The 12,974-nt window shown below is 42.2% G+C and overlaps 3 protein-coding genes across 3 annotated transcripts; all 3 read right to left on the bottom strand.

Moving 5' to 3' along the window:
* Window positions 1-1,823: 1,823 nt before the first annotated feature.
* Window positions 1,824-4,496, bottom strand: LOC134176520 (complement factor B-like). The gene is made up of 2 exons (XM_062643188.1): window positions 3,695-4,496; window positions 1,824-2,885 (listed from the first exon to the last, which is right to left on the bottom strand). The coding sequence occupies exons 1-2, from the start codon at window positions 4,494-4,496 to the stop codon at window positions 1,993-1,995; spliced, it is 1,695 nt and encodes a 564-aa protein (XP_062499172.1). The 3' UTR covers window positions 1,824-1,992.
* On the bottom strand, window positions 4,339-6,593 carry LOC134198497 (CUB and sushi domain-containing protein 3-like). The gene is made up of 7 exons (XM_062667908.1): window positions 6,408-6,593; window positions 5,937-6,266; window positions 5,513-5,884; window positions 5,283-5,450; window positions 5,038-5,226; window positions 4,537-4,981; window positions 4,339-4,471 (listed from the first exon to the last, which is right to left on the bottom strand). The coding sequence occupies exons 1-6, from the start codon at window positions 6,523-6,525 to the stop codon at window positions 4,632-4,634; spliced, it is 1,527 nt and encodes a 508-aa protein (XP_062523892.1). The 5' UTR covers window positions 6,526-6,593; the 3' UTR covers window positions 4,339-4,471; window positions 4,537-4,631.
* Window positions 6,594-8,725: 2,132 nt separating this feature from the next.
* Window positions 8,726-12,196, bottom strand: LOC134198289 (transmembrane protease serine 6-like). The gene is made up of 6 exons (XM_062667655.1): window positions 12,012-12,196; window positions 10,878-11,207; window positions 10,446-10,811; window positions 10,223-10,390; window positions 9,970-10,161; window positions 8,726-9,735 (listed from the first exon to the last, which is right to left on the bottom strand). The coding sequence occupies exons 1-6, from the start codon at window positions 12,127-12,129 to the stop codon at window positions 8,846-8,848; spliced, it is 2,064 nt and encodes a 687-aa protein (XP_062523639.1). The 5' UTR covers window positions 12,130-12,196; the 3' UTR covers window positions 8,726-8,845.
* Window positions 12,197-12,974: the final 778 nt, after the last annotated feature.

Genomic DNA, 12,974 nt, shown 5'->3' with positions numbered 1-12,974 from the left:
CGGTAACACTTGCCTCCGATTAATGTGCTCACAAAGATTCGGCATAGGTTACTCTAACCAGGAAAACTTTATTGTTAAGATATTAGTTATACGTATAGAACATTTAGACCATTGTTTGTGGATATAACGTTGCATTCTAAATTGGAATACGAGAACTGCTTGCTTTAAATCTATAAATAATAAATGTATGTTAAAAAGCCCAAGATTGTTACACTCTTTGTGCTGACAAATGTGGGTTTCTTTGGTAAAATGTTTCGAATGTTTACAAAATTTTAATGTAAATAATTGTACTGCTAGAAGTTTGCATTAGTAGTAGTGCATAAATCTATACTACTATATATATATATATATATATATATGTATGTATGTATGTATGTATGTATGTATGTATGTATGTATGTATGTATGTATAAGTTTGATAGCCGGCTAGACCGGATCGCCCACCAGGCTAAAATTTGGGGTACAGGCATAACTCGGCATGGGTAAGAACACGGGCAGGGTGGCGTCGTCTTCCAGCTTTTTCAGTCGGGTCCCCTTTTGGGGGTGCATTGTAGATCGATATAATGCTGTTCATCGTTCAAGAAGGAAACTGATTGCTCCTGATAGACTCAATTTGAAGGAAGTTCCATTACTTGAACTCAATCTCCTAGGGTAGCTTTGTTTTCTCATAACTAAGAGTGCGATGCTCACTTTCAATATCCATTGTTTGTTCACATGCCATTGTTACGTCACAATGCTACAACTATCCAGCAGTCCCATCAGACTGCGTTATCTGAGCAAGCTGTAGTTGATTTGTTTATTTTAAACATCAAACTACATCTAGAGCAAAAAGATAAGAGTTCTGAAAAGAAATATTGTTCAGTGCCTAGGTAGGTTGGAAACGTGCTGAGTATATTCTACAATATCCCAAGAGAACCCGCCTCTACTCGCACCCATTGGATAACATCAAACTACGTCCAGAGCAAAGACGTAGAAGTCCACTTAGTAATGGTCAGTGCGTATAGATTGGAAACGTGCTGAGTATATTTTAAAATATCCCAGGAGGACTCGCCTCCACTCTCAAGCGAATTACTCTACAACGGCTCATCGGACCTCCACCAAATTAAGCTGACCTCGGACGGTATGCTTGGAGCGTGTCGTTTATTATCGGCGACGTCAAAAAACCACAAGATATTTTTGTGTAGGATATCTTGGTATTTAGAAATACGCCTACCTTTGGTTTTTCCGAGTACGCTCGCTAAATACCTGTCACATTCGATACGGCAGCAACATGTTTGAAGTGATAACATCCAATGGGACTGTTGAAATGGCTCCGAGAAGACTCACCGAAGAGACATGTGACTGCATTTGCACTGAATCCAACCTACACGTTTCCTGCACCGCGCGCTACACTGGGAGTGTGAACACATCACGAACAGAGAGCAAACAGTGCGCTAAATCATGCATGGCTGCATGTCAAGCTACTGCATGTATCCTATGGCTGAGTAAGAAACTGCACGTGACTTTCAAGTTTCTATTGCTCAGATATATATCTCTGAACGGAAAGTCGCTGCAAATTTCTTGGAATGGGACACTCAGTTAAGTTTTCATTTGTCTTCAACGGATAATAATTAACTAATTAGCACATTCCAGTTTATTTGAACACACGCCCACACTAGTCAATTGAACTGAATCCACACAGGGAGTGTGTCGATTTCTACCACAAAAATTGCACATGACGTGTCTACACATGCTCAAACTGAGTCTTTCGTCATAACACTACAGTACTCCGCCCGTACGAAGGAGGGGTCATGTATCTAATTATATCTAAAGTAGGATCCATTCGAAATCAACAACAAGAAGTTTATTCTCTTACCAATTGACATTTCTACATACAGTAACACCGTCACGAAGTAATCTACTAAACGTGCAATTTTCAGCAGAAATCGAGTTAAGTATCTAGAGTAACTAGCTACGTCAGTCTTTAGCAAAAACCGTAATTACATGCTAGCATCAAACCAAGCTAACTGCAGGGTTAAGACACTGTTCTTTCTCTTCTTCGTTGAACGATTGCTTGCATTTGTTTATGTCCAACACGCGCCGAACCCAATCCATCAAGTTGAACAAGTGTGTAAATACCCCGTATTTTCCAGCCTGTCCGCATCCTTCTCCCCAGCTGACTATTCCCACAATGACATAGCTGTCGGGACCGATTTCTTTATCATTCTTGCGCTTGCAAAACAGAGGTCCTCCAGAATCACCATCGCAAGCATCATTATTACCGGTGCCGTCTCCTGCACAAACAGTGTAGTTTGTAATGTCATGTTTGAGATCATCCGATGTACTGTCTAAACAAGCGGCTTTGTCTGCAATCGGAAGATGCAATTCTTTCAAGCTGGTAGTTTTATGAGTACGTTTTTCGTCTAGTGTTCTCTTTTCAGTAGCTCCCCATCCTGCTACAATGCATTTCGTTCCTGCGCGGTAATAGCCAAAGTCCTCTCTGGTGGGCAAACAGACTTTTCGAACGTATGGAGAACAAGACACATTGCATTTCAATTGTAGCAGAGCGATGTCATAGTTTAAACTCCCACTGTTGTGTTTATAGCTATTATGGATGTGGATTTTATCAACAGCAAATATTATCTCGCTGTATTCTTTAACATGACGCTCCGTGTCGCCGAGAACGACCGTCAGATTGTCAGGCTTAATACCACTCACGCAATGAGCAGCGGTCAGAATAAAACAATCGCTAATTAGAGCGCCTCCGCAGTGGAAAACTTGGTTGTTTGAAGTTTTCTTGTAAATTGCTGCCACCCAAGGCCAAGAACCTTTTTCTGAAAAACACACTCCGTGTTCCCTGTGTCTACATGTTGAAGCAGCAGTTAGGCCACAATCATGACAGTAGTCTAGAGAGAAAAGCGCAGTGTAAAGTATGCATACAGAAATGTTTCACGCACAGAATTACACGCATTTATGCAGATTTGAAACAAACACACGTATGCACACCCACACTCACGCGCATAGTCACCAAACGCCCCCCACATACAAACACACACACACAGACACACACACACACACACACACACACACACACACACACACACACACACACACACACACAAACAAACACACATACACACACACGTAAAAACACACACATACACTCACATACACACGCACACATAAAGACAAGCTCTGTCTCACACACGCTCTCTCTCTCTCTCTCACACACACACACACACACACACGCACACACACACACACACACAAATGGACAATGGACAAATGTCAAGCCCTCCACGTCATTCGTGAATGACGTCAACCTTAATGTTAGTTACGGAGATAGCTCCCCTGCCTCTAGAGACAAGGCCTCCATGCGCTACGTGGAGGCTTAGGGCTAGCGCTACAATCCAAGCCAGCGGTCATGTCCACCCCAGGCAATGACCAGGCACTCATTTATACTTCTGAGTCCAGAGAAGCAATTTTGTGTAAGTTTCTTGATTAAGGAAATTATGCCATAGCTCGCCATCACGGTGACTTAAACCTGCAATCCTGCATGGTCCCGGATGTTTTCATTCTCCAAAAGCACTCTAATCAACTGAGCTATTGCACAACACACACACACACACACACACACACACACACACACACACACACACACACACACACACAGACACACACACACAAACGCACACACACACAACACTTTTCTTACCAATCGATAAATTGAAAGTGCTATCCAATGCTAACTTTATTTCACTAGCACTTCTTACTGCAAAATAATATTCTGGTTTCGATGCCAGTTTCTCCAATGCAGGTTTGTCAACTCGGATTTCTTTGTTAACTCCAAAAGCTATAGTGTAAATGTCGACACCTTTTTCTTGTTTCAGAGCTCGAGCTTCTTCTAGTGGGTCCCCAGCCCAGTTGTTTATTCCGTCAGAAAACAGAAACAGCGCTCGTTTGCAATTATTTCTACTGAGTGGCATCACTTCTTCTCTAACAAATTTCAACACCTTCCTCGTTGCAGTAGCACCTCCACAGAACTTGGTCTTGTTTATTCTCTCCAACGTTTCGTTAAGAGTCAAGTTTTTGTTGAGGGGTATTTGTAGGTGCACGTTGTCGTCATAAGTGATGAGAGTCACACGAGCTTCTCCTCCTGTAATGTTAAAAAGTGACGCCGAGCGACCAACAAAGTCTAGACTTAAGTTAAAGTTTACTGCTCCCACACTCTTTGAGCAATCAGCAATGTATATTAGATCAACACAGCCTTCTCCAACGACTACCGAACGGCCCCTGCAGCCTGCTGTCCTAATTGAGTTGTTGCCCGAATTGATCGGGGGATTCGAAGAAGGATTTGGTGTAACAGTCGTTGGGTTAACGCGCGTTGTTGTAGTAGGATTGGTGCGGTTGACAGGAATAACGCATGTCGTGAGCTTGTCGATAAATGTTTCTTTCAGTTGAATTCCCAAGCCTTGAATAGACTTGAATTCACCTAATGCCGTCACAATATATTGCATTTGAACATAAGCCAACCAAACACACTATCACAATACTTACTTCGACAATAACCTTCATTACCATCCCAATATGTGATGCCAGAATCGTCAACAGTGCAAGTACGCAAAACAGTTCCGTAGTATTTGTAGCCAGGCTCACAACCAAAAGAAGCAAGGCGTCCTTCCGCAAATGAAAGTGTTATTCGAACTCCATTTTCCGGTGTACCGGGATCCGAGCATGCAGCCCCGTTTTCTAAACATAAATAACACTAAAATAACAAAAAAATTAAAGTAAAGATTTGTACTTATGCACGTGTGAACTTTAGTATCCGGTTTCCAAACAAGGTCTTCGGTACAAACGCGATACGGAATGCCATCTAAGCCAAACCCCTCTGGACAGCTGTAATTCACTCTCGATCCTGTTGGAAAAATTGAAATGTTGTTTTCTTCATACAGCGTCATACCACCTTGTGCGGGGGATGAAGGTGGTGCAGCACAATAGTTATCTGAGTTAGAAAACCTGCTATTTAAACCGTTCTTGCATATATGAGATCAAAATTACCTTTGCATGGTGATGGGTCAATAGTTATGTTCCATCTGCCATTACAGTCGCACAATGCTGGCAGAGATTTGAGCGAATTTGAAAGCTTGTATCCTCTCGAGCAGTGGAGACTTACTTCTTGTCCGATAGCCACATTAGAAGATCCATCAGAAACTTCCATATTGGTCGGTAAAGTGCAAAAACTCACAGCTATCAATATTAATGAATGTGATTATGAAACAGTAAGCAGATTAAAATTTCAATACGTTTGCATGTCGGATTGACTGATGGAGACCATCCTCTGTTGGTGCAAGATCGCGTTTCATCTCCAAAAATCTTATAGCCGTCACAGCAAGAATATTTAGCAGTACTGCCGACATTTATTAGATCCACTAAACCGTTTTCCGGATTTTTTGGAACGGAACAATCACGAGCTGCGTAAACAAAATTACTAGGATATCACTAATCAACGATATTGGTGCCACAAGTAAATCACCGTTGGACAAAGCGACAACATCCAGCGAAAATCCTTTCCCTCTCGTTTTTTGGTCAGACGAAAATTGAATAGTAAAGCCAGGAGAGCTTCTGACCTTCAAAGTTTTGTATCTTGTTGCTTTTGTGCCGTAGTACTCCATCGCTTGGTCACCTTGTCCAGACACTTGTAAAGAGTCTTGAATGATTAACTTGTCTCGTGATTCTGCAGTGCTAACATATTTGAGATTGATGTTTGCTGATAGCAATGAATCCGCACTGCTAACAAACATCCATAAGCAGTCTAAATTATTCGGGTAGTTTCTAGGGAAGTTAGGAGATTGAACGTGTTTTGAATTAGCCTTTCCAGACTTCAGGTACATCAAACCTCCACAATCTAAAAGATATAAATTAATTAACCTTTGTCACTAAAATGTAGCTAGCATTACCGATGGCTCTAACAGACGCGTTTATCAAAGGATTCGGTCCACAGCCGTCTGTAACAACCTTTACTGTCATAGCGTTCCCGGATGACGCAACATCTGCTGGGCTGTCTCCTTGTATGTAAGTGCCAATGGGTTTAAGCTTCGTTGAGTGGCCGTTGAATACATGTACTTTATCTCCAGGTCCAAGAACGAAATGCGAAAAAGTAAGTCTGACTCTTTTCTTTCCAGAAGCAGTTATCGCCCACTTGCAGTTCATGCATGGAGACACCTGCTGGAGAAGAAGCTGAGAGGGCTTGTCTCTAGACAAAATCTGTCCTCCGCATTTTCCTAGAGCTGTAGCAAACAAAACAGCAAGCATGAATGACTATGTATATAACGTGACTAAGACGCAGAGAGCCCACATCTGCTTTACAGAGTGTATGTTAGGTGAGAAGTAACTTGAGTTCAAATCTCAGTGCGTAATTAAAGACTTACCGGCGCATTGACACGACGAACATCCCCTTCTTGCAGTGCAGTCTAGTCTCTCTGACGAAGCGACGTCTACTGTTGCTAGTGCGGACAAAATGAGAAGAACGGTGGGAACTGTCACCATCTCTCGAGTCTCTGATGATCTGAAGGCTTGCACACAATAGCTCTCGCCTGTCGTCTGCTAGACGTTTTAAAAACACTGCAACCGTGCACTGGACTTATCTTGTACAGTGCAGTAGTCGAACAAACATGCCATTGCATCATCATGTGGGTGTTACTTCCTGGTGGTGAGCCTCCTACGTAGACGAGGTGCAGTGAGATAACCTACACGCATTTGTGGGCAGGAAACTTTCACATTTGTTCTGTTCCTCGCTTGCATGAAACTAGTGGCTAGCGTGTAATTATTTGCCTAACACTAAATCAATTCACGACGAACACTTAACCTTTTCCGTCGTACTCTGTCTACGAGTCGCGGTTTGTCAGGTAAAATGCTTCCGCCGCTTTTCAGTACATCATTGTGCTCTAGCGAGGTGTTGAGACAACCGCGAGCCTTCACACTTCCTGCTCTTTTTGCACTAGCAATTACATACAATGGAAAGTAAACAGGAAGTGTGTAGTGCGGTGTGCACGTGTATTGCAATGAATGCACGTTGCGTGACTGGTGCAAACCACACCTCATTACGCAGTGCATAAATTGACTGTCAAATTTGAGGCGCGGTCAGGCGACCTTGGAATAGCCCATATGTGCGAATTCAGTTTAGAACAGTGAACCACAAATTTGGCGAAACAAAAAAACACAGTTGCAGTTGTTATCACAGTTGCGTCACTGCATAGGGACCTGATGAGGCCATGGCCCGTGAATGGTAAGTATGGCCTTTTAGACAAGGTCTCATAAATGTTAACTACAATCCAAGCAGCTGGACTTCAATTTTGAATAGACGTTCAGCGACGTTACGTCACTTCATATCAGATTTGCTCCTGTACAGGTCGACAGCATATTGACTAGTAAGGAGCGTTTTTTATGCGGTTGGAAAAGGTACGTGTATGTACTTACTTCAGTGTTCTGATGAAAGGCACGAGTTGCAACTTTAAATACGCTCTGTGGACAAAATATTATTAGAGGAAAACATCATGGTTTTTGATGATTCTGTGGCGCGTGATTCGGTATTTTTTATTGGGAAGTGGCCGTTCTAAAACAGTAATTATTAATTTGCGTTATTGTGGTTACTATTTGAATTGCTTTACGTATTTGGCATTTCAAAAGTTTACACGTATGCCTGTAATAGGTACACAGAAAGTGTTTCGTATACGGTACCATTGACTCGCGTATTATGTACCATTGACTCCCTTATGCGGAACCATTGATTCCTGTATGCGGTATTATTCATTTACATATGGTGTACCATTGACTCCCCTATGCGGAACCATTGACTCCCGTATGCGGTACTATGACTGCCCTATGCTGTACCATAGACTCTCATGCGGTACCATTGACTCCTGCATGCTGTACCATTGACTCGCGTTTTTGGTACCATTGGCTTTCGTATGCCGTACCATTGACTTCCAATTGCGGTACAATTGACTCCATGTGCGGTAACAGTGCCTCCCGTATGCTATACCATTTACTCCTGCATGCGGTACCATGAACGCTCTATGAAGTACATGGACTTTCATGCGGTACTATTGACTCCCGTATGTTGTACTATTGACTCCCATATGCGACACCATTGACTCGCGCATGTGGTGCTATGGCTTCCGTGTGCGGTACCATTGACTCCTATATACCGCAAAATTGATTTCAGTATGCGTTACCATTGCTACTGAAGGGCAGTACCGTTGCCTCCCGTATGCGGTAGTATTGACTCCCGTATGCGGTACCATTGACTTAACTTTAATATGCGGTAGTTTAGACCGCGATGGGACATACCATAAAAATCTGAAATCGGTTTTATTTCTAATTATACCATCAAAAGAGAATTTCCAAATGATGAATTATATTAATTTTCTAGTTTTTAGTTTTTCGTATTTTCACTGATTTTTAAATAATGTTTTAAATATTTGGCTTAGTTTTTTAAAATTGGTACGTAATCTAAATGCGTATATAGCATAAATAATTTTTCGCCTAACCTAACATGTACAATAACGTTAATGCGCTAGCACTAAAAATACGTCTGGACAGACATACGTTTAATTAAGGAAACTCTGTTTCACTAGGACAGTGGGTACAAGTATGATGTTTATTATTTTGAACAAATTTGAAGACATTAAAAGAAATCAGCAAAATTAAACTTAAGATGTCAGTACTTGCAATTAATGAACAATCATTGTTACAAAATGTATTAAGAAGCCATTATATTGAAATGCCCACCTAATGTTACTCTAAAGCTTAACAACGTAAACATTGACGTCACGAAGTAATTTAGCTCTAATGTTGCATGTTAACATCAAACCAAGCTAACTACAGAGTTACGACACTGTTCTGTTTCCTCTTTGTTGAGCCATTGCTTGCATGGGTTTCTGTCCAACTTGTCTTGCACCCAATCCATCAAGTTGAGCAAGTGCGTAAATATCCCGTATTTTCCAGGCTGTCCACATCCTTCTCCCCAGCTGACTATTCCCACCATCACGTAGCTGTCGGGACCGATTTCTTTATCATTCTTGCGTTTGCAAAACAGAGGACCTCCAGAATCACTATGGCAAGCATCATTATTACCGGTGCCGTCTCCTGCGCAAACAGTGTAGTTTGTAATGTCATGCTTGAGATAATCCGATGTACTGTTTAAACAAGCGGCTTTGTCTGCAATCGGAAGATGCAATTCTTTTAAGCTGGTAGTTTTAGTACGTTTTGCGCCGAGTTCCCTCTTTTCAGTAGCTCCCCATCCTGCTACAATGCAGCTCGTTCCTGCGTGGTAGTAGCCAAAGTCCTCTTTTGTGGGCAAGCAGACTTTTCGAACGTATGGAGAACAAGACACATTGCATTTCAATTGTAACAGAGCGATGTCATAGTTTAAACTCCCACTGTCGTGTTTATAGCTATTATGGATGTGGATTTTATCAACAGCAAATGTTTTCTCGCTGTATTCTTTAACATAACGCTCAGTGTCGCCGAGAACAACCGTCAGATTGTCAGGCTTAAAGCCACTAGCGCAATGAGCAGCGGTCACAATAAAACAATCGCTAATTAGAGCGCCTCCGCAGTGGAGAACATGGTTGTTTGAAGTTTTCTTGTAAATTGCTGCCACCCAAGGCCAAGCACCTTTTTCTGAAAAACACACTCCATGTTCCCTGTGTCTACAGGTTGGAGCAGCAGTTAGGCCACAATCATGACAGTAGTCTAGAGAGAAAAGCGCAGTGTAAAGTATGCATACAGAAATGTTTCACGCACAGAATTACACGCATTTACGCAGATTTGCAACTAACACGTATGCACACCCACACACACACACATACACACCCCACACACGTAAACACAACCGCACACACACAAACACACACACACACACACACACACACACACACACAAACACATCCTCACACACATGCACACACTAAATATGTCACTCTTTACCGATTCCACAAAGTGATCGGTCGGTAGTTATGTTCCACTTGCCTCCGCACCCGCACAATGCTGGCAATGATTGCAGCGAATTTGAAAGCTTATATCCCTTTGAGCAATATATATTTACTTCCTCTCCAATAGCCACAGTGGTAGAACCGCTAGAGGCTTCCGTATTAGACGGCAAAGTGCAAAACGTTACGGCTACAAATATTCATAAATCATGCAGGCAATAAAGAAAATTGGCAAATTAACATTCAATTACGTTTGCATTTAGGATTGACTGTTGGCGCCCAGCCACTGTTTGTGCAAGATCGCTCTTCAACTCCAACCAGTTCGTAACCATCACAGCAAGAGTATTTTGCAGTCTTGCCAAAATTTACTACATTTACTAGACCATGTTTAGGAAGTTTTGGAAACGAACAATTAAGACCTGCGCAAACAGAACTGTTTCGAGAACAGTAATTGTACCTGCTGTAGGTAGTTACCTTTCGAAAGAGCGACAATATTCAGCAAAAATCCCTTGCCTCTGTTCTTATGATAAGACGAAAATTGAATAGTAAATCCAGCTGTGTTCTTAATTCTCAACAGTTCGTTTTTTGTCGCTTTCTTCCCACTATACACTCGTGCGTTCTGACTTAGCACTTTCAGAGAGTTTCGTATGATCAGCTTATCTCCTGATCCTGCAGTACTAACAAATTTGATGTTGACGTTTGCTGATAGCAATGAAGGTCCGCTGCTAACAAACATCCACAGACAGTCCAATGAATTTGGATATTCTTCAGGAAAGTTAGGAGATCGAATCTGCTTTGAATTAGTCTTTCTTGGCTTCATATAAAACAGACCCCCACAGTCTAAAAGTCAAGATTTATAAATTTAGTTATAGCTTAGATTGTCAGTAAGACTACAGCTTGCATTACCAAGAGGTTTAAAAGACGCTGATATTATGGAATTTGATCCACAGCCGTCTGTAGTAACCACAACCGTCATTGAGCTTCCGGATGAAGCAATGTCCACGGAACTGAACCCTTCTTCGTAAGTGGCAATGAGTCGAGACTTCTTTGAATAACCGTCGAATACATGCAGTTTATCTCCAGGTCCAAGAGAGATACTTAAGGTGAGTTTGACTTTTTTCTTGGGTGATACGAATATCAACCACTTGCATTTCATGCAGGAGGACACTTGGTGGGTACTAAGAAATCTTGTTGGCTCGTCTGCAGAATAAATCTGCCCGCCGCACTTTTCTATAGCTATTACAAAACAGCAATCCTCAACATAAGGTACATATAGTGCATAATATGCATAATATATATATATATATATATATATATATATATATATATATATATATATATAATATACGTATAGCTCAAATTGTGTGTGTGTGTGTGTGTGTGTGTGTGTGTGTGTGTGTGTGTGTGTGTGTGTGTGTGTGTGTGTGTTCGCGTTTGGCAGCCACGTTTTTTGTCCGTTCGCAACCGAAATCGGCAAGCACAGGAAAAGGTTTGCGTAAAAATCTAAATAATTATGCACCGGGTCCCGTCTCGAGGGCTCGACCCCGCGTAAAATTTCTCGATGACGCAAACGCTACACATTCCAGTTCATTCGAACACACTCCCACACCAGTCCTGTGTAGACTATATGCATTGTCGTCCTTCGCAAAGATTCGAGCAATCGAATATCTCTTGCCGACGAAACTTATTACTCTTCTAGTGCTTTCGTTTCTCTCCAAATTCCGATTGCATTTGCACCGAATCCAACCTACACGTTTTCTGCAGCAAGGGCTACACGGGAAGTGTGTTGATTTCTATCGAAACAAGCGCGAAGAGCAAGATTCGAATTCATTCAGGACATTCGGGATCTCGCAACAAAGATTGCACGTGACGTGTCCACAGACCTATCTTTACACTACAGTATCTTGTCCGTACGAAGGACGGGCCGTGGATTCTAGTATATATATGACGCTGTACAAGAATTCGTGCACAGCAAGGCCAGTACAGTGTAGGATGTAAGAGAAACAGAGTTCAAATCTCACTACGCAATTAAAGACTCACCGGCGCATTGACACGATGAACATCTGCTGCTTGAATTGCAGTCTAGTCTCTCAGACAATGCAACGTCTATTGTGGTTAGTGCGTACAAAATGAGAAGAACGGTGGAGACTGTCCTCATCTCTCGAGTCTTTGATGATCTGAAGGCTTGCACACAATAGCTCTCGCCTGTCGTCTGCTAGGCGTTTAAAAACACGGCAACCGTGTACTGGACTTATCTTGCCCAGTACTGTAGTCAAACAAACACGACATTGCATCATCATGTGGGTGTTGCTTGCTGGTGGTGAGCCTCCTACGTAGACACGGTACAGTGAGATAACCTACACGCATATGTGGGCAGGAAACTTTCACATTTGCTCTGTCCTTCGCTTGCGTGAAACTAGCAGTTATCTTGTAATTATTTGGTTAATACTCAATCAATCCTCGACGAACACACCGCCTTTTCCGTCGTATTCTGTCTACTAGCCGTGGTTTGTCAGGTACAATTGCTTCTGCGCTTTTCAGTACATCATTGTGGCCTAGCGAGGTGTTGAGACAACTGCGAGCCTTCACACTTCCTGCTCTTTTTGCAGTATCAATTACATACAATGGAAAGTAAACAGGACGTGTGTAGTGCGGTGTGCCCGTGTAGTGTAATGAATGCACGTTGCGTGACGGGTTCAAACCACACGTCATTACGCAGTGCATAAAGTGATCGTCAAATTTGAGGCGCGGTCAGGCAACCTTGGATTAGCCCTTCTATGGGAAGTCAGTTTAGAACAATGAACCACAAATTTGGCGAAACAAAATAAACACAGTTGCAATTGTTATCACAGTTGCGTCACTGCATACGAGCCTGATGAGGCCATGGCCCGTCAAATGGTAAGTATGGCTTTTTAGACAAAGTCTCATAAATGTTAACTACACTCCAAGCAGCTGGACTCCAAGTTTGAATGGATATCCAGCGACGTTACGTCACTTCATATC

This window comes from Corticium candelabrum, chromosome 2, assembly GCF_963422355.1.
Source record: "Corticium candelabrum chromosome 2, ooCorCand1.1, whole genome shotgun sequence".
In the NCBI taxonomy this organism is placed as follows: Eukaryota; Metazoa; Porifera; class Homoscleromorpha; order Homosclerophorida; family Plakinidae; genus Corticium; species Corticium candelabrum.
The sequence above is the reverse complement of the archived record's forward strand: the minus strand, read 5'-3'. Positions and strand labels throughout refer to the sequence as shown.

Coding starts and splice junctions, on each gene's coding strand:
- LOC134198497 (XM_062667908.1), bottom strand. CDS start 6,525: ATGGTGACAGTTCCCACCGTTCTTCTCATTTTGTCCGCACTAGCAACA. Junction 5,885..5,936: donor CGCGTCTGTTAGAGCCATCG/GTAATGCTAGCT, acceptor TATATCTTTTAG/ATTGTGGAGGTTTGATGTAC. Junction 4,982..5,037: donor TGACCCATCACCATGCAAAG/GTAATTTTGATC, acceptor TTTCTAACTCAG/ATAACTATTGTGCTGCACCA.
- LOC134176520 (XM_062643188.1), bottom strand. CDS start 4,496: ATGCAATATATTGTGACGGCATTAGGTGAATTCAAGTCTATTCAAGGC. Junction 2,886..3,694: donor CACTTTCAATTTATCGATTG/GTAAGAAAAGTG, acceptor TTTTCTCTCTAG/ACTACTGTCATGATTGTGGC.
- LOC134198289 (XM_062667655.1), bottom strand. CDS start 12,129: ATGAGGACAGTCTCCACCGTTCTTCTCATTTTGTACGCACTAACCACA. Junction 10,391..10,445: donor TATTGTCGCTCTTTCGAAAG/GTAACTACCTAC, acceptor CTGTTTGCGCAG/GTCTTAATTGTTCGTTTCCA. Junction 9,736..9,969: donor CCGATCACTTTGTGGAATCG/GTAAAGAGTGAC, acceptor TTTTCTCTCTAG/ACTACTGTCATGATTGTGGC.